The 21,515-nt window shown below is 39.8% G+C and overlaps 1 protein-coding gene across 7 annotated transcripts in view; it reads right to left on the reverse strand.

The window, feature by feature from the left end:
- Nucleotides 1–4,370: 4,370 nt before the first annotated feature.
- COG6 (component of oligomeric golgi complex 6) overlaps nucleotides 4,371–21,515 on the reverse strand; it is a 59,918-nt gene continuing 42,773 nt past the window's right edge. For 2 of the 7 annotated variants that reach the window (XM_075046326.1, XM_075046331.1), the window contains 6 exons: nucleotides 19,415–19,546; nucleotides 18,707–18,874; nucleotides 16,625–16,732; nucleotides 15,027–15,080; nucleotides 13,732–13,811; nucleotides 7,489–10,028 (listed from right to left, as the gene is read on the reverse strand). In XM_075046326.1, coding sequence (XP_074902427.1) covers nucleotides 9,881–10,028; nucleotides 13,732–13,811; nucleotides 15,027–15,080; nucleotides 16,625–16,732; nucleotides 18,707–18,874; nucleotides 19,415–19,546 — 690 coding nt within the window. In that variant the 3' untranslated portion in view covers nucleotides 7,489–9,880. The other 5 variants (XM_075046328.1, XM_075046329.1, XM_075046330.1 and 2 more) reach the window with 5 other exon arrangements.

Here is a 21,515-nt window from a genome sequence, read left to right on the forward strand (position 1 = left end):
TAATTCTGTCTTTTTCTTACTGAACTGGGAGAACAAAGCGGGACCTGGGGCTCAGACAGACCCAGTGCAGATGGCTGTCTCCAAACTGGTCCCCACTGTATTGTCTAGGGGGAGAGATAAGCACTTTTACAGCAGTTAATCTCTTCTGAAGCAGTTTTCTCTACCTGATCAGAAAAGCATTGCTCTGAGCACCAAGTCCTGTGCCGCTGACATTGCTGGGAGCTATGCCCTCAACAAGAGCCATCTTTGGGTCTCAGGTACCTGTTGGACTTAAAGATAAGTACACATTTATGTGCCCATGAAGTCACTCAGTCTTAATCATATGCTGAAGAGCTTTGCAGAGTTGATGCCAGAGTTCAATCATGTAGCAGGTGGTTGGAGGGAAAGTGGTAACTGCAAAGATCTGCAATGGAGACCCAGAAAAAAAATGAGTTGGTCTCCACATAACATCCTTGTATTCTCCACATAACACCCTTACATTATTTATCCCCCTGTTTAACTTATGAATCTGCCCAATGATAGATGAAATTTTGATTTTTCAGCTGTTTCATTTGTGATCTTCCTGGCTGTTTTCTCTACTAAAGTTAGCCTGAGTAAATATTTGACTTTGTACCCTAAGCCACTGCATACCGTTGTGTAACCTAATAAACCCTTTTATTTCATTAGCACCAGTTTATCCAATGTTCCGGACTAACTGAGAGTGGATTTCCAAGAAGAAAAAGGAAGAACATGTTCACAACCACGGACACCTCCTCACCTGTTTACGAAAGACAACGTGGGTTCTGCAGGACAGAAAAAATACTGACAAAAAATACTGCATCTCACCTTTCTGTAATTTGCTCAGTCCGTATCAATTCCCTGAACTAAAAGCTGCATCACTCAGTGTTTAAATAAAAACGAAAGCTGAAAAGTAATGTTGCTGTTTTCCTCCACCCCCTAGGGATAATTGGAGCAGATTCTGCACTCACATGTGCGGCAACCACGTCCCTCTCCATGCTCTGCCTTAGCATTCCAGAGGCAGCTGGACACGGGCAGGCAGGAAGGGACAACTGCCCTCTTGTTTATAGCCACTTGCATCATCAGTGTGATCTTTGTAAGGAAAAGGGGAATCAGAGGGAAAGGCAAAACACTCTGGCAGCAACCAGCCCGCATCCCAAGCCTGTGTCCTGCTGCAATCCCCTCGATCTCCCTTACCACGCTGCAGTGGTGCGGGGATCCAGGCAGCGACCCCCCCGTGCCTGGCTCAGTCGCTGTTCTTGCCATACCCACCGTGGTCTCGCCTCCAGACAGCTTGGCTTTGTCGCTGCTGCTCTTTGGGCTCTGTTTAGTAGTCAGTAGGATTTTCTGGGCTACACTAGAAAACCTTGGGAATACAGTGCTTTATAAAGATATGGAAAACACACAGCACAGGTCCTTTTCCAAGGAGCTTTGTGTCTAGGTGAGGAAAAGACATATAATAAATGGCTGAAAACCTCTGGAGGTGCAAGAACAACCTGATCCAGCACAAAACCTGCTACGGCAAAATAACCCATCCAAAACCCTCTGATTTGTCTTGAACAAAATTTGGAGTGGCAGCAGGAGCTTGTACCTTGTACAGCGTTTCTCGTTGTGCAGCCACAGCGGCTCTGATAATATTGGCACCTGAAAAGCAGATTTGTCTCAAGGACCCACAGTGTCACCCTGCAGGAGCCACCCAGCTCTCTCTGTTGACTCTATAAGATGCCAGGATCCACTCTGTGAGTGCTCTGCATTACTCTGAGCCACAGCTTTATGTTCAGGCGTTACCATACCTGGGCTGCATACCCAAGGCAGGTGGTTTGAAAATAGCCTGACGTCTCTTCTCATTAGAACAAGGACTAAGTGGTAGCACTCCTCAGGCAGCAGTCTAATTCATACAATCTTTGTGAAGCAGTTCATAGAATCACAGAATAGTTTGGGTTGGAAGGAACCTTTAAAGGTCATCTAATCCAATCGCCTACAATAAGCAGGGACATCTTCAACTTGATCAGGTTGCTTGGAGCCCCGTCCAACCTGGCCTTGAACACTTCCAGGGATGGGGCATCCACAGCCTCTCTGGGCAATTTGTGCCAGTGTTTCACCACCCTCATTCTAAAAAATTTCTTCTTTATACCTAGTCTGAATCTACCCTCTTTTAGTTTAAAACCATTATCCCTTGTCCTATCACAACAGGCCCTACTAAAAAGTCTGTCCCCATCTTTCTCATAAGCCCCCTTTAAGTACTGAAAGGCCACAAAAATGTCTCCCCGGAGCCTTCTCTTCTCCAGGCTGAACAACCCCAACTCTCTCAGCCTGTCTTTGTAGGAGAGGTGCTCCAGTCCTCTGATCATTTTCATGTCCCTCCTCTGGACCTGCTCCAACAGGTCCATGTCTTTCCTGTGCTGAGGACCCCAGAGCTGGATGCAGTACTGCAGGTGGGCTCTCGCCAGAGTGGAGCAGAGGGGCAGAATCCCCTCCCTCGACCTGCTGCCCACTCTGCTTTTGGTGCAGCCCAGGATACGGTTGGCAGTTTTCAATCCTTTTCTCATTCTGGATATAAAAAAATAAAAATCAAAGGACTCTGTAAGCTGATCCCATTTAAGTAGAAAGCTGACACATTTTTATCATTGCTGTGAGATTCCTGTGTGCTGCTAAGAGGGCCTAGGGAAGGGGATCCGAAGGAATTGGTGTATTTTATAAAGAAACCGAACAGTGCAAGAGCATGTTCAAGTACAAATTGTTACTGAAACTGAAGAGAGGACAACATTGCTGTAACATCCTCAGCTTCAGAGCCCCTTCTAAGTCAAAGTGCTGGCAAACTGATCATCTCCTGGCATTTGCTTGTGCCACTATCCTGAAGTCCCTTGAGCACATCGGCTCCTCCTTGCTGTAAGAAGACAGGCAGTCCGTTCTGCTATCGTGGACAGGAGCACCAGACCCAAGGCACAGGTTTCTCCCCAAGCCGCAGGTGGGGACGGATCCTCATAGGGATAAATGTTTGTCATTCCCACAGTATTTAGGTATGGAGCAGAAGGGCCACCTGACCCAAGGGCAGAATGGTTGGCCATGCCAATCAAATTTCTGACTTAGTGTTTGCTGAAGTGAAGGCTCTATTTCCTCTACACAAGCCAAGCAGCTTGTCTTCCAATTTGCCTATTCTTTCTTTTCAGCCAAGAAGGAACCGGACAGCCCTACCCGAAGCTGTGAGCTGCACTCGGGACAGTGGTAAGAGGCAGCAGGAGCACTGTCCTTTGTGAACAGGGAGAAGTCTCTCCTGCTGAAGTAGGCAGGTGTCCTCGGAGCAAGGTGGGGAAGGGCTGGAGAATGAAGATCTGCTCCATGATCTCTCCAGTCGGGCCATGGGAGCTGGAAGCACAACTAAGGCTTCTTCTCAGCTCTGTGTCCAGGAGATTTGAGGACCTGTGAAACTGCTGGGTGCAGTAATTCAGGATTAGAAGTATTTTATTTGGACAGTTTCCACAAGGGAGGGTACAAGGAGAATCAAGGAACTGGGCTGACCATGCAGAACTGATACAAACAGTAGGGACAGGAGCTTTCTTTAAGGATTTCCCCATAACTTGGTCCTTCTGAGGGGCATTTTCTGAGCCATTTCTAAGGGCGAAGGACCTTTAAGAGCTTAGCCAGACTTTTAAGAGTCATCTTCTGAAAATCATTCATAAATTCCTATTAAAAGTTCATAAGGCTCCTAGGCTACAAACAAGGACACCAAAAACACTAAGGAAAAAAAAAAAGATGATAATAATATATGTGTCCTGTTCTGACTCTTACCCACTTCTGACTCTGATCTTTCAAGGTCAACTGCAGATCCAGAGAATGAGCTCACATCCAGCCGCTGCAGCCTGGCACCGCTGCCGGGGCCTCTTGCAGAGCCAAGGCTCCGCACAGCTTCGGCCCCACAACCTGCCCCTGCGAAATCTGCCCTTGCCCAGCGAAAGGCGCGTGCCCGGCCAGGGACGCACCCAGGCAGCTCTGTTTTCTTCCCTTTTTGCTTTCTCTGTGACTCCTGGAATGTGTTTGCACATGGTGGAAAAAATGCAAAGAGCAGGGAGAGGCGGCCAGGAACGTCACCCTCCCTGTCACCCTCCCTGCCTGCGCTCGGCTGCGGGGCCAGCAGGCGCAGTGGCTCACGCCAGCATCGGTACCCGGGGAAGTTGGAGGAGCCCCTGATGCCTGCAGCAGTAGAACTGCCCAGGGATGAGCTGAATTTTGGGGGTAATCCATTTTCAATTAAAAAACGGAAAATGTATCATCTGCACAAACTTGGGTAATGCAGGCTTGCAGCGGAAGAGGCAAAACCTGGTTTGCTCAGAAAACTGGCTTGCAAGAAGTACAAGATATTTCACAAATTTTCGAACCCATCTTCTCCTCCCCGTTTTCATTAATGGGCATCTTCTATCCTGTCATAAGCAACAGCAACAAGACTAATTAGTTTAACAAGTCCAACAAATGGTTTTACTGACAAAAAAGAACCCTTTGAAATATACATTATATTCACAAAGGATTAAATTACACCCTATTATCCATTTTCCATAAAATAAAGATTACTTTGATAAATCACGACTAATGTTATCTTTGGCTGATAAGAACTCTGTGCTTATTTGTGTGGCTTCTATAAATAGTGTGTTCTGAATTTTTTTCTCCCTAAATATAGTCAATGATACAGTCTGCCAGGCATCTTCCTGCAATTTGACAATACCACATCTGTGAACTAGGCAGCAAATGAAAGCTTCATTTTCTGAATATGAACCATGCAACAGTATTTTTCTTTTTTGTCAGCTGCTGTGCAGTGATCTATGAAACACCTTTCAGCCATACCTTGCTCAATCAAAGTTTCCTTACTGCTAAAGCAAGGTAGTCAAAATAAATTTCTTTTTGTTAAGAGAAAAGCCTTTGTGGTTCATCTTTCCATTGTACACAAAGTCTGACAATTGTAGTGTGAGGGGGTCATACCCTCATTTAGGCCTTAATGTACATATGTACATTAATGTACATAAGTGCACATTTTCAGGTGTAAAGGACTCTTTTGCACTTTGTCTTTCCATAGCTTTGCACCAGAGGATTCTGCAGATTACTGAAGAATTACCCACATCATCTCTGAGGGGATGAACAGTCAGTCAAGGACCAAGACAGAAGCAGTGTCTTGGGTTTACTTCAGCCCTACACCAGCTCTGCATGAAGTGGCTCTTTACTCAAGGATGTAGAGAGCTGGGGTGTCAGAAGACCACCGTTGTGTGACAAGAGTCACCGACCTTTTGGGCATTTGGTAACCACATCTGCTGGGCTAGTGTGAACATTCCCAGTGGAGCACCAGCCCTGGAACCTAGCTGGGCAGCAAACACCTGGTTCAGCATAGCACAGGAGCACATGCTCACCTTCACAATGCCTTTAAAAGACTTTTGAAGAAGTAGTTTGATTCTGAAAAACAGAAGTTGGCTTCCTACCATGCAGCAGACGGCTGGAGAGACCTGCCCTGCCATACGAAGGGCATTGCCTCTCCTACTCTTCAGGACAAATATCCAAGTTCACGATACGTTCATTTCCCACGTTTTGAAATTCTTTCAAGAAACAAATGGGCTCCAGGTAAAACTACGGCTTTGTACGTCACTGGTTGACTCAAAGCACCTCATTTTACTCTGAACTACCCAGGGGTTAGAAATTGTTGCAGGATTGTCTTGAAGTCTAATTTGCCAAGTGCTTAGAAGCAGTGGAGAAAAGCTGCAGAGGTTCTACAAACCTTTAACAAGTAAATCCAATGTGCGAGGGAGTTCACTTGACATACCTTTTACTTCCACTGCCAGTTTCTTCTAATCTGCATTTATGAAAATTCTCTGAACTATTCAAACATAACATCAATTTAACATCAATTTACGGCATCTAACCCTACCATGGCTGGTTTGGATGGGTGCCCTCATCATAAACAAATGTCTCTTTTCCTGTATTTTCCCTCAGAAGCAGGTGCCAGTGGATTTCAAACAAACCCACACCCATGTCTGTGTTGCTTCTGGAGGGTGTGTTTTACTCATGGAAATATGTCTAACCCCTTCGTTTAATTTTCAAAATTTTATAACCTTCCCACCCCCTGGGTTGCCTGCAAAGTGACTCAGCAAGGCAAGCAAAGGGATCAAAATTCAGATAGAGTTTTTTAAATGAATGGAAAAGTTTAGTGGTTCTGAAAGTATTTTCCTCCAACACATATTTCAAAAACTTTAATAAAAATAATTACAGCTGAGTCCATTAACAGACAAAATGCAGGGCTAGAGTCATAAATCTCAGAGAATAGGGAGGAGTGCTCTGAAACATTGCAAAACAAATGTATTATCACCTTTCCAAACCTCCTTATGCTTCTCTTTTCCTATAATAAAAAACAAAAAAACACTGTGGCTGGGCTGCTGTGTGCTCACTATAATCAAAACAACTTTTATATTTTATTTCCACAGTGGTGTGTGTATTTATAAAGAGGGGAGGAGAAAATTGTACACATAAGACTGAACACAGAGGCATTGTCACCAGTGCAGAGGAACCACCTTGGGTCCAACCCAAACTCAACTCTGTATCTTGCTGTTTGCTGGATATTCTGTAGGTGATAAAGTCCTGGGATCCTGATTCTGTTTCAGGGACTCATGTATTGGAGGTCAAAGATAAGGTCCCCAAGTAACAAGTGGAGGGAGATCTAGACCTTGGAGTCCTCAGGAGATCCCTCATGTACATGCCACAGGGCCAAACTCCTCCTTGCTTATTCTATCTCATGCCTCCCATATTTTGCATTGAATTATGCACAGCTGCTAAATTAAAAAGAGAAGAAACAGAGCTGCCCGTCTCATACTCCACAAGAGCCAAGGGTTCCCCTCCTCCAGGAAGGTGGGAGATGTCGATTCCAAACTCCTTTGGCCCAGAAACCAGCTCTCCCACTTGCCGTGGAAGTACTCTTTGCATCGGACAACGATGCAAAAAGATGCCTTCCACACACCTGTTCTCAGAATTGTGTTGTCAGAGCGTCAAACGCGGAGAGTGGTGCCTACCACAGGCAGTGCTCAAACACCTCGCTTTACCCAGTTTTCCCAAGCATGTTGCTGCCCAGCACAGAATAACGGACTCACTCTGTGAAGGCGTGCCCCTCCTTGCCAAGTGTTTAAGGACCAACAGCAGAAGTGCTGACTAACTCAGCCCAGCCAGGTGAGCTTCTCTTCACGCATTGCGATGCTCAAGCCAGACCTGCAGGAACTGGTGTGAATACGGTCCTGGTACTGACACCCAGGATTATTTCATTTACTGCAACGCTTATGGGTCATCCATCTAACTGAGCAATTAGAGGACTGCAGCTTCAGGGCTCCTGGTGTGGAAATCCTGGGAATTTGTAAAATAAAAGGGTCAGAAATGTCAAATTAGAAAAGGCAGGTCAAAATCTAATCACCCTTTCCTTCCTCCTCTTAGGAAGGCAAGCAAGTGGAAATAACAACATGGAAGACATCAGTCAGTAAATCAAATGCTTTTATTGACATTCTTTCTCATTTGTGACCCTTTGTCATTTACTTTAACTGCACAAACCAAAATTAGTGATTTGACTTTAATTTTTGTAAGTTACAACTTCCATAGCTTTTGCATTTTTTATTGAGAAGATAAAATCATGGATAACTCTCTACATGGACTCAAAGATAGGAAGCAACTTCTTACTAATCTTCATGCAAACTACTGGCTCATTATTGGAGACTGAGGTTGAATGTAATTTCAGGAAAAAGTTCAGTCTTATGAGTATGTTAATCTAATAACTAGCTAATTTATAATCCTTTCACAACTGATGTAATTTTCACATATTAGATAATAATTATAGGCATATTAAGCAAAATTAACGTTATTAAACAACAATGAACAGCCTTCTAAATATATACTATGGTAATGCAAAATCTGAGTAATTTAAAGTGTCTTACCTAGTAAAAGAGCATAATTTTCCATTAAAGCTTTTCTAAGCTTCTAGAATTTTTTGTCTTACAGGTCTGGAGTTTTTAAACAGAATAAATCTAACATTCACATTTACAGAAGAATTTACGCCTGATCCAAGAACTCCAGGGACACTTACACTTTCCAGTCTTTTTCTGTTATACCAACAAATTATGCCCATTTGAAAAAGGAGCTATTGCTTTATTGTGGTAGTACCAAGGAAGCTGATTTCTGAGCACACTGGATATATCTTGTGCAATGAGTTTTCCAAGAGCCTAAAATGTATTGCTGCTGTTCTTCTCCATTTCTTGCTCTTTTGCAAGCATACTCTAAACTGCACACTTGGCTGCCTCTAAGTATGTATTTTATATGGGGAATATTATTGTTGATAAAAATAAAATATCTAAGTTATTCAATATGAATGACTGCTCATCTTCCCCTTGATGTATATAAATAAGTCACATCTAATATAAGTGTAAACTCAGGCAACTGTAGTAACTCTGTGGCACCCATACCATAACAAAGAGAAAAAAAAAAAAAGTGAAATGCTTCCAACGAAACAGCTTAAATTATCCTTTAAAACAAAACAAACAAAAAACGTAATGCCAAACCACCCTGAATTCCTTTTACTAACTTTTTGTTTCCTGAAGGTTTCTCTATAACAAGGCTTTCCTAAAAGAATACGCTTAAGGAATTTGCAGAAAATTATTGTAAGGCCCAACAGAGAACAAGTGAACTACTTATCTATTTTCCTCTTTTATTGGAAGCAAAGGTCTCCTGAATCGTAACTCTCTATATAAGTAGGGTTTCTGCACAGAGCAGGTTCAGCTTTGCACTGAAGGAGGAAAGAAATGAAACCTTCACTCGTGGCTTTCTACACATCAGCCTAGAACTACTACACACCCCGGCTCTCCCACGTAATTCCCAGAACAACCTGTGGCTGCCACAGGTGAACTTAACCATAATTTTTAGGAGCACCGCTGCAGACACATAAACCACAAAAATCTCTTGGTGGATTATTAACTGAATGAATGCTTGTAGTAGAGCAGATGGACTTTTTCTATACTTAAAAAAAAGCAAAGCAAAAAACACGTACATGTGAAGGAGGAATGGCCATACCGCTGTGCAAACCATTTTCTTAACCTACATTGTTATTGGTCCCAGCCTTAAGAGATCTGCAAGTTTCAACTGATACAAGGATTCCTACAGAATGACTGCATTAAAACAAAGTCCTTCCAGTAAAACAAAACTATACAAATAATTTAAAGCATTAAGTTCCAGGTTATGTATATGCATGTAGTTCAAATACTTCTTTTTCTTACAGAAAATACCAGAACTAGCAACAACAACAATGAATTCCAAAAACCCACACAAATTTTGCCCCAAAGATTTAATCAATGGGATTTGAAAAACAGCATCAAATATTCCGAAATAATTTATAAGCTGTAAAAGCGGTGGACTTGAGACATTCAAAGTATATCAGTTGTATTAAAATTACAGTTATTACCATTTACTGATGATAGGCTGAGAAAAAGAGTGAAAGAACACGGAAAAGAGCAAATAAAAATATTGGTGAGGTCGTAAGAGACACTGGTTCAATCTCTAGTTGAAAGGATTATGTACAGCAAGGAAAAAGCTTCTTTCTCCTTTACTCCCTTTTTCAAAGAGATTGCATATTGTCAAGGTCCATTTCCATTAGAGGAATATATTAAAATAATTTTTAATCTATATTCTATTTTCTGGCCTATAGAAGGTATTCAAAGACACAGGAAAGACTAAACTTCTGCCAAGCAGATTAAACAAAATCACATTCCTACATATTTTAACTATACAGTTACACATCAAAATTCAAAACAGAAAAATAACTTGATGCAAATACTCAACAAATACATAATTATGGATTTTAATAAATCTGGGGGAAACAAGACTATGAAAGGAGTGCCTGAACTTGATGAGGAGATCTGTGTAGTATGGTTTCTGGATCCTTATATTCATTTGAAGGATCCATCACAGCTGCATATAACTCACTGTAAGCTCTGCAGACCAGTTCTGTTGACTGTTTTATTATCTGCTCTCTAAAAAACAGAACAAAAAGATAATTTGCAAATCATGGGGAATATAACTGTGCTACATACAAGGAATTGAAGATATATGCTAAAAACGCACGTTAAAAATGAGTGTCAGTTACATTAAAAAGCCCTTTTACTTCAACTGCGAAAACAGCTTAAAGTTTTAAAACAAAGGCAGGCTTCTTCATCTCTTTGTATCAAACATAAACTCACATATATGATCCTAATAACCAAGTAATTAGCTTCTTTATTTCTGCAATCATAAAAAAAATAGCAGAAGGACTTAATTTGCATACATGAGGTTTTTGCCTGCACTCCCCTGCATATTTTAAAAGACTGATAATCTTAGTGATCTACCTTCTACCTCCTGTGGCTTCTCACTGTCCTTTGCAAATACACACATTTCATCTATCAGCAAATATATTCTATTTGCTTTATCTTGACAGCACCTGATTCCATAATCAGTCAAAAAGGAAGAGCTGAAAGTGATAGTGGTCAGAAATTTAAAACCTGCTACAGCCTTTTACCAACAATGCTATGAAGTCTGTATCCTGTTATTCTTCTGGATCTAAATGAATAATAATGCACAGAGATTGGATGCTAAATTTAACTGGAAAGTTTAAGATGTAAGAAAGTTTAAGTTTAAGAATTTTTTTTATTTATTATAAAAACCAATATTTTTACTTTACATTGCCCATTGAATCGGTTTACTTTAATCACCATGGTGATGTGTTTACAGTTGCACATGCATTTTTATCTATCAGAAATAGTAGTTAAAACTATTTTACAGCCAAACCCATGCAAGTGGAACACCAGGAGAAGCTGAGGGAACCAAGGTAACCATGAATCCAGATTCAGTCCTGATATAATACGCTGCCAAGGAATAAAGACACAAAAGCTGCATCCACTAAAATCAGGGTGGAATTCACCAGCTGTTGGGAACTGACAAGTTAAAGAAATCTCTAAGACCAAGTACGTAGAACTTTGTCTTTTCAGGCAATATGAATAAACGGAAGCTATGAGAAAGAAGAGTAAGACACAAAACCTGCATTTTATTCTGATGCAAAGTATCCAGTTTTTCAATACAGGATCAGTAGATTACTTAGCATACCTGAAAAACAGACTGGCCTTATAATAGAAAATTTAGAAACACTATTGTAAGGGAAATACATTCAAGGTGTTCAGGTAAAAACCAGCTGTCTCTGAACACAGTCTAGGATCACTAAGCTACTGTAACATGACAATCTTTTAAGAAAGTATTGCACACAGAATTTGTATAAAATCAACTATATTGCACCAAATAATATTAAATTAAAAGAAAAAGTTCATTACAATATTCCAGAGGATTGAACAGCATCAAATGAGTCTTTCCATCACGTCAGTGTCATTAATCAGAACATTAGGATTTCAGTTGCCATAACAACGTGATACATTTTATCACTAACACAAATGGCAGCACTTTCTAAAAATAGTAATGCCAGCATTCAGTTTCTGTGACCCAACACAAATGAAAGAGCTTTTCAAGACCAACAACACATAAATAAATAGCTTAAAACTTTTTAAATGAGCAAAGGAATTTGAAAGACAAGAGCATGCACTGGGAAATGTTGAAAGGAATGCTCTTCATAGTTATAAAGCTTAAATGATATTGCCAATGAATATATAATACACTGGTCCCTTATCAAAAGCATGTGGTCTGATTTTGAGAACCAAAGAGCTCTTGGGTTCCAGCTTAACTGCTGGAAGGGTGGATCACAATTATGTGATTTCAAGGAAGACGTCTTCAAAAGTGACAACAAATGTCTGCAAAACTAACTCAAAAATTTCAACTACTATAACCAGAGATTAAAATTATAGCACTCGTTAAATGTTTTGCTTGAATCTTGAGAAACTTTTTTATTTTGAAGGTTTATTTACTACAGAAAATATTGACTACTAAGTCCCTGATTCTACAAGCATGTATCTCTGTAAATACGTGTCTTAACTTCAGAAGGATTGCTTGTGTTTAAAGCTACATGTTTGAAGGCTAATGGGCTAACAGACTTTTTTTTTTTTTAATTCAGAGCAGAACCTGACCTATAGCATTGAGTTACAGCAGGTTAATAAACTCCTGCATATGATCTGAGCTGTACCAGCTATAGCAATCATCCTCACACAGACTCACCTCCCAGCTGCCCACTGTTGCAAGATAACATGAATTTGGCTTAAATTTCACTAAGGTTTAAAAAGCTTATCAATGGGCTAAGGCTAAGAATGCGTACATGACTGGTTTAGTTTGGTTCATCTAACAGAAGAAATGATTAAGTCAGAGTAATTTCATTGTGCCTGAGTCTTTATGGTAGCATAAAGTCTACCTCTGAAAAATTGCTTCTGTGTTAGCAGTGAAAAATTGAGGCTTTCAAAATACATTTACTGTTATTATGATTTTTAAATAGACCTACATTAAAAAAAAAGAGCAAGAGCTAAAATACAGGTTTAACAGCTTGACACCTAGAAGCAAAAGTTGCAACGCTTCACTGACATTACTGCTCAAGCTACCCTGTTTGATCTGTACTGGAGCAGAACAGCTCTCGAACAACAGGGTTAGCTCTGCTGGCTGAGCTGTTGGAATCATAACCCTAGCAGAGAGACCCAGCAAAGTACCGAAAAGCATCAACATCCCCCACGCCAAGCCACAGACCATGTGTACAGCATGAAACTGGAAGTCTTTGAGTGAGGAGAACCTGAGCAATACAGCAGGAGAACCTGGCAGCTGGACTAGCTGATCATTGTAGGTCCGTTCCAGCTGAACTATTCTATTCTATTCTAATAAATTCCCAACAATAAATACTTTTCCCTTGACGTATGTCATTTTTTAATTGCAAGATGCTGTAATACAATCCCACTAAGGACAGGTACTAGTAATGAGACTCCAAATATTGTTGCATCACATAAAATGTGATGTGCTAGTCTCAATTTCTGGTATATTCCATAACCTGCATTCTTCACAAAAGTGTGAAAAATAACATCAAGAAAAGTTTTTGATCAGTGCAGCATATAATTCTCTGAGTTTAAGTATTACAAAATGTCTTCATATGGCTCACATTTAATTGGGAAGAAATTCGTGGCACTTTCTCTAGCCTTAGGGTTCAGTTATATTCAAAAAACAAGACAAGAGATAAATAATAAAGTTCGTGCTTCCACACTTCAAAGAAGACATCACTAAAAAAAAATGCATTAGGTGAAAAGTAAAGTAAACTCAGCACAATATTCAATGAGACAGAATGCCAATATTCTACAGCAGAAGACAACAAAGTTGAAAATTCTAGACCTGACGGAGCAGTGGGGATAAAAGAAATCTTGAGTGGAGAATTACCTATTTCATCTGTCTTTGGAATGCTTACAAAATAGTTCTAAAACAATTTGCAACTAAGTTGACAAAAAACTGCCAGCACAGTGGAACATGTTCAAAATAGATGAATGTAATTAATTTTGATGGTGTCCGTTAAATCAGGAGTAACTACTTCAGAAAGTTACAGAATTACGTATTCCTCACTGCTTGTTCAAAAAGAGGAGAGTCAGAACAAAACTGAATTGTGACCTGAAGGACAATGCAAACATGATCACAGCTGATAACTTGAATTCTCATAATGATCCACTAAAACCTAATCAAATTCATCTTTCTGATCATTATGCAGGCATAATAGAAATTCAAAGGCAAGATACTTACTTCACAGTGGCACTCAGAAGGAAATTTAGCTGGGACATTAACAGACTATCTGGAGCAGAGAGATAGCGATCAAACTGAGCCTAGGGGTGGGGGGCAGGGAAAAAGAATATGAGATCAACATATTAAAAACTTGCTGTTAGATGAAAATAGGTAAAAACACAGATCTCTAAAAAGTGATTACATTAAAACAGCACCTTCTTATTTGATAAACATATTTTATATATTTAAGATGGAGCCGAACATACTGTACAAATGTTTAAGGCAGAACTTAATAGTCCAAACCAAATGGCTAACTTCAGCACCTCTGTCACCAAAATTTTAATTTTTGTTATTGCTGAGCAGTGCTTACACAGAGTCAAGGCCTTTTCTGCTTCTCACCCCACCCCACCAGCGAGCAGGCTGGGGTGCACAAGGACTTGGGAGGGGACACAGCCGGGACAGCTGACCCCAGCTGACCCAAGGGATATCCCAGACCATACAATGTCATGCTCAGCATGTAAAGCTGGGGGAAGAAGAAGGAAGGGGGAGATGTGCGGTGTTATGGCATGTGTCTTCCCAAGTCACCGTCCTGCATGACGGAGCCCTGCTTTCCTGGAGATGGCTGAACACCTGCCTGCCCATGGGAAGTGGGGAATGAATTCCTTGTTTTGCTTTGCCTGTGTGCACAGCTTTTGCTTTACCTGTTAAACTGTCTTTATCTTAGGCCATGAGTTTTCTCACTTTTACCCTTCCGATTCTCTCCCCGATCCCGACGCAGGGGGAGTGAGTGAGCGGCTGCGTGGTGCTTAGTTGCTGGCTGGGGCTAAACCACGACATATTGTAGCTTTCAACTTAAATATACAACTGTGACATATGCCCAGCACCTAACTTCTGAGTTTAGCTGAACTATTTGCATAAAATCAAAGCCTTAGGACTAAAATTATAAATGATAGCAGAACCTATATTTCAAAGCATACAGACAAAAAAGAGACCTTGGTGATTAAAACTAATTAGAGCTAAGTATTTGCTTTTAGCAATTTAAGATGACTCATGGGATAGCACTCTTGTAAGTAAAGTTCTATTTCTCAGGGCTTAGAAACTAATATTCTATTACTACCCATTCATAAATAATGTATGTATTTATTACTTCAAGTGGTCAAATTACTACAAACGAAGAAAGTATTCCCAGACATGTAATTTAGCTATTCTTAAAGAGTATGACTGGTTAGATGAATATCTACTACATCACATAATTAATAGTATTCCTTCCCATGTCACAGCACCACCACCTTAATATGAAATTGTAAAATGCTTACCATTGCAACCTTCAGGGACACAGAATCCATACTTGGCAAATTTGAAAGAGGACCCTAAGAATCAGTAGTCAAAGGGGGAAGGTGCAAAAAGGTCATACTAGTATATGGAAAAAGGTAAGAAATAATAAATTCTACAATCAGTTCAGTACTAAATTGTTATTCGGTCCTGCTACAGGATCTTAAATGTTTGGAAACTGAATCACTATATCAATACTGAAATGCTGTAACCGTTCATTTGTATACTACCGCTCTCTTAAATTAAAAACTCAGAATACTGAGTTCGTACTACATCCTTTCAAGTCCTTTTCTTCCTTCTTCTCCATTAAATGATAAACCCCCAGAAAAGCCTTCCACAAGGTCTAGGATAAGAATTGAACTGCAAACTGGCCACATCCCCTTGGTGTTCCAGAATTACAGGGGACAACTTCCCTCTATTCATCTTTTCTGGGACCATGCAGAATTCAAGCCTGCTTCCCAGTACATCGGTGCTGGTATGGCATTACAATGTACACATGCTGCCTAACTCCCTAGCAAATCCTGTGATGACATCACCTCTGTGGCCAGGCTGCTGGACAGATGTAAATGAAAATTGCTACATTCCATTAACAAGCTGTCCTGGTCGATTTGAAATTGTTTTTAGAACAGGAGATAGGCTCATGAATAGGAAACCAAGCTGAGTTATTAATTAGGTTATTTATACATTTATTTATTCATCTTTATACATAAAAATCTGTTGAGTTCGGGCACTTTATGCAAAATTATTGGCTGAAGAAACAACACAAAGCTTTCCAACAGAGTTCTGCTTTCTGCAGCAAACACTGTTCTTCACCTTCACAAAAGATCACAAAAGGACATAGGGACAGCTGAAGGGAAGAGGGGCTGTATTAACACCTATCACGTAACAACTGTGGTTCACAAGAAAGGATGAGCGTAAGCTCTGAGTTCCAGTTTTCAGCTCACTCTAAGAAATCTCAAGTTTTCACTTTTAGAACCTCACTGTCTTGGTGTTTGAATAGCTAGAGCAATGAATAAGGACAAAAGAAGGAATTTTTTCAAATTACTACTAAACTGCCAATTTTTCACAGAAGAAAAAAAGCAGTAATTATCTAATGCATGCAGGGTATCTATCCACTCCATGTATGCTGCTATAGCATGCAACAGAAGAAACCTGAATGCTACATGCACAGTAGGTCCAATATGTTCTAGGTGTCATGGAAGTGGTATACATACTCAGTATTTGTGGTTTAAAGCCAGCTTGACGCTGACACTTTCTGAGGCATATTAAACTACCGATACAGTTATGCTGAGAACGTACAGGATGTCTGTGGTGTACGGAGCCTGTTGATTGTACACAGATAAGCTGCACAGAAGGACTGTTGCATACCAAACCTGCTAGGCTTGCTGATTATACAGGGTAGGGAAAATCTGTAGTTGCAAGATGCCTTTGTCTAATAGTCCTGGTCCCATGTGAAAAATCAACAGATAGTACTGAGCTTTTGCTTTCAGAGGAAGCTTAATTTGCAAAAATATTACTGCCAAAATTCTTCTAGTTGGCAAGTATGCAGTACCTCCTCAACACATACATTATATAAGCTTACCTGTTCCGGTTTGTGTTGCTGCAGAGAGTTATATATGTAACTTAGACCAGCTCTTGTTAACACGTAGGAAGCTTGTTCATTTATAAGTGTATCTAAATGAGCTTCAATCTGAAATTTTAAGCATAAGGTATTAATAAAATGTGCATGAGAATATTAAATAGTACAAGCTCTGAGGTTAAAAGGTCTAGAAACACAAATAAGAAGAAAAAACACAACTAAGAAGGAGAGTGATCAACAAACAAGGAAAAAAACACAAATACATACAGCATAATTATTTTATCCATTTACATCTTCCATATTACAAGGAGCCAATAATAAAAATATAGATAATTCTTTCATGTCTAACAGAAGAACCTATTTTTTTTGTATTTGTAAATTCAACAGCAACAAAAATTAAGAATACCAAAGCTCTAATCTTAAAAAATGCTGTATCATTTTATTTTGCTATAGTTCTTTGAAAATATGTGATAAAAATCATCCAACTCTTATTTAAAATGTTGACAATAGCACGGCAGTTTTATAATAAAAAGAGACAGTCACAAGGAAAATAAAACTGAAACTAAATCATAATCAGTAATTATTTTAAATTCAATACTGATAAACATGTATGAAAAAATTAACTGAAAGAACAATAGACAATGAAATTACAGCTATCAATTTTGCTTTAGTTATCTTCATATGTAAAAAGTCATAAAGGTATTTTACATTCTTAGCATAACCTTCACTTTGCAGAGAAACCTAATCAATAAATCCAGTCACAGCAGCAGCAATCATTTTTTAGTTTGAGTAGTCTTGGAAAGGTATTTGGGTATATATACACTATTACTCCATTTTTACAGATAACTACCCCACATTTCACTTCTTTTTCTTCCAATCCTAAAGAAAAGAAAAAATTTATAATACATCAAACTCTAGTAAAATGTAACACTTCCATGTCTGATATTTTAAGAGTTCACCTTTTTACTTCCTAAAATTGTTTAGAAAAATGCACTTTTCTTTTTAAATCAGGAGGGAAATCTTAATATTTCAATTTGGAAATTTTATCTGTCTTAGAGAGTTCTTTTTTCTGTGAAAAAATGTTTCTCTTATTAAATATGCCATTCCAGCTCCACTTTAATAACCTACTTATGTATAATCTTAAAGATCTTTTTTCAGTCTGTTCCTGTATTTGTAAAATGTTTGAAGAAAGTAAATGGTATTAAATGCATAACCTTCAGTTCTACTGCTTCTCTGAAGAATAAATCAATTGCAACATTTACTGTGAAAAAGAAACTCTGATAATGGAAATTAGAAATGCCCCAGACAGTTTGGTAGGGTTGTCTGTTTGTTTGTTTCAGAGCTAAAAGGTGCTAGAAATTCTAATTAGGAGTAGAAAGTGAAAAATGGCTCACAGCCAATCTTTACTGATGCTTTCAAATAAGAAGTTGTGACTTTTTTCCAAGCCCCCCCCCCCCCCCAGCTCCAAAACCTCTCCTGAGACATACTGCAGAGATGTTCATGTAGCAAAACTATAAATGGGCAGCGCCTGTTTTCCCAAGTCAATGGTTTAAAAACTACATTTCCGTTTCAAAATGGTACCACATATGAACTACTACCTTGGCACATTAGGTAAAACCAAACAAATGAGAAAAGGTAGGTAGAAAGAAGGACTACAGTAGTAACTTCAGCTATACTATATTCTAGATGATGATCTAGTATTAACTCTGTGATGGAATACAGTCAGCCATTTGATTGTTTGAGCTTTCAAATCCCATTTACTTCTCACACAGTTTGCAGATAAATATTAGAATGATTAGGATAACGAAAATGTTCACTGATAAAGGTTTATCTGCAATTAAACCCAACCAAACCGAATCTTCTAATCATTTTTTTGTTTATTAAAAATGAAAGATGCTATGTACCATAAGCTCTGATACCTACTATTTGCTTATGGTCTCTGATAAGAAGCCCTCTTATCCCATTTCCCTGATTTAGAATTGACCCAAAGCCAACATTATCAAAGATAAATACATTCACATTACAACTTATAGTCTTCAAAAATCAGTAATAAATTAATTTTCCTTTGGGGCTGTTAAAGCTTACCTGAAACTGTAACATTTCTAGACGCTTGTCAGTGAATTCAAAGAGAGCCAAAGTAGTCTTCATCATATAAAGCGAATTTACCATGAAGGTTGCCATATCAGCTGTGCCCAAATTACTAGCAGACATAGTACACATCTGTAACAATGGATCTAGCACACAAGACAGAACCTAAAATAGCAAACACACAGAAAACAGGGAGGGGAGGGAGGAAATCATGTCACACAAGGCTTCTAAGCTCATTCTGTCTCTATCACGTATTTATTCCCCAAAGCAGAATAAAGAGAAATGAGAGCTTCCAACTGTGAAAGCAGCTTTCTACTGGATTTGTCAGCAGGTGATCAGCTACCATAGTGATGGGGAAAGTATAAAAACCTGAGAAGAACAGATTCCAACCTAGCAGGAGGAAGAGTAACCCAGATTAGATAATTGGCAATTGTGCAATCTTGAGGGTGTATTTACTTAATGGAGTAGTAATTGGATAACAGAATCTAGATACTGCATTAAGAGTAGCACTCCGTACTGTACTGTAATTACCCACTTTGTTAGTCACTCTCTTATTCACATTACAAACTCGGGTTTGGTGGGAAGCTCCAAAATGGGACCGGACAAAAAGACTAATGTTTCACCCATCTTTTGTGTACCGAGACTAACTTACACATACTTTCCCCCCCACCGCCTCCTCTTCCGAGCAGTCAAACATTCTTATACCTGCACAAAATCAGCTTGACGGGCATCCAGTGGAACAACAGATGAGTCATGAGATGCTAGAACCTCCCGTAGCAAGTTAAGTGTCTGATTTAGTGCAGAGCTTGGGCCAAGATCAGGAGGTGGGAGTTCAACCTGAAGAACAAGATTACCTGTTTGTGAGGTTTTTTTTAATTTAATTTACAGCCAACACCATCCAATGTTAGCACAAATGCAACCAGCTAATAATAAAATTACATATAGCCATACAGAGAAGAACTTTAATTTGACACTGGACAAATCTAGCGTGTTTCAGACAATAATTGCCTGCAACTTTCAGCATAACCATTCTGTTCAGTGACAAACGAGCAAAACTGAATTTCTCTTTTCATTCAGACTATGCCTATTTTACAACCTAGAGAAACCCAAACATTACTGGTTTTGGTAGTAAAAAAAAATACATTTGCTAGATTAGGTGCCAAAGAACAGCCACATTGTTGGCACCACTGAGTTCACTTTGAGCAGGACCTCCTGTAAACACTCCAGAACCTAGTGCAGGCAGAGCTCTGGGACATCAGGGCCGTACTGCAACAGCTGAATGAAGTAATCTTCTTGACAAGGCTGCACAGCCCCTGTCATGATAAGTACAAGAGCTGCAGTCACAGATGCAACAGTCTTAATCCTATCAAGTTTGTACCTTAAACTACCAGTACATAAATGAACTGTGCACAGACTAACTCAAGTACACCTACATAAACTACTGCAAGAACTGGAATGCAGGCCTACCTCAAAGATGAGAAGTAGGAATTGCAGATGGTTAGAAAACAGAAGAAAAGTTTGTAAATCTCAGAGAAAAACACACTTTCTGAGTCAAATTATGAAAAGTTGGAGCACCTGAAGTAGACTGAAATTCTATGCTATTTTTAACACAGCCTCACATACTTTAGCCCTTCTTTGTAACAGGCAAATACCCATTAAACATCTCATAAAATGTTTATACAATACAAAACCTAGCACATCTCTTTTTCCCAACCCACATTCCTCAGGCTCCACTCCAAACGTAGTTGCACCTTCTTGTCTTCAGTGCTGCCTCAGATGGGCTTCCTGCTGCCTCCAGACCCTTCCTAGAGCCCAGGCTGCTGGCCTCGTTCCCTTCTGCCAAAAATCCTCTTGCCACCTTCCCGTACCCTGCCTGTCCACAGGCAAACACAGGTCTGGCTGGATCACGTGGGAGTAAGGAGACCCCCAGCAATACACAGTAAGTGCGCACTCCAAGGCATAATCTCCTCCCAGAAGGATGCAGGGAGAACTAAACTTGGCCTGGCTGGGAACTCACTCAAGGTGTCTGGGTGCAGCAGAGCAAGGCAGACTGCACTTCTGCAACACTCTTAAGACCCCAGCTCAACAAGGAAAGAAGGCAGTTTTGGATGGACCCCCAAGCCACAGGCAACATGCTCCATACCTTCCCAAACAAGAACTACTGATTAATAGCATAGTAACATACATGCCTGAGTCTCCAAGGAAGAAAAAAAAAAAAAAAAAAACAACCATCAAAGGGGCAGAGGCTGATGGCCAAATGAACCAAGAAGGTGAGCGTAACAGGCATTTTCGGAGTGAGCCATTTCAGAGCCTTCTGGAAATGAGTCTGCACCTAATGGACATGCCACTAAAGAAGGAAGAAACAACTCTCTCTTTGGAGCCAAGCCCAGCTTTCACACTGCGTGTGTTTTGAAACATTTGAGCTACCATACATGTCCCCACACTGTTACCAAGACAGATCACACAAGAACTTTTTTGCATCCTTCTGAATACAAAGTATTCCTCTATTCTCACTTTCCAAGAGACAGTATACTGAATTCAAGGAACTAATGGAAACTAAAATCTAATAGGTTCAGAGAACAGTTGTTCAGCCTAAGCAGTCTTGAAAGCATAAAACAAATATTCTAGCAATGAAGTAACAGCAATTCAGAAAGAGGCACTTATTCAGTGCTGATTAGTAGTAAAGTACTGAAATTTACAGCACTGAGTGACTTTCTTCTTGTTTATTCTTGTTATTATTAGCGTTATTGATTGTGCCCTGGACACACTGTTCTCAGGCCTGAACTGGACCGTGTTCAGGGATATT

Source organism: Buteo buteo, chromosome 14 (assembly GCF_964188355.1).
Source record: "Buteo buteo chromosome 14, bButBut1.hap1.1, whole genome shotgun sequence".
Lineage (NCBI taxonomy): Eukaryota > Metazoa > Chordata > Aves > Accipitriformes > Accipitridae > Buteo > Buteo buteo.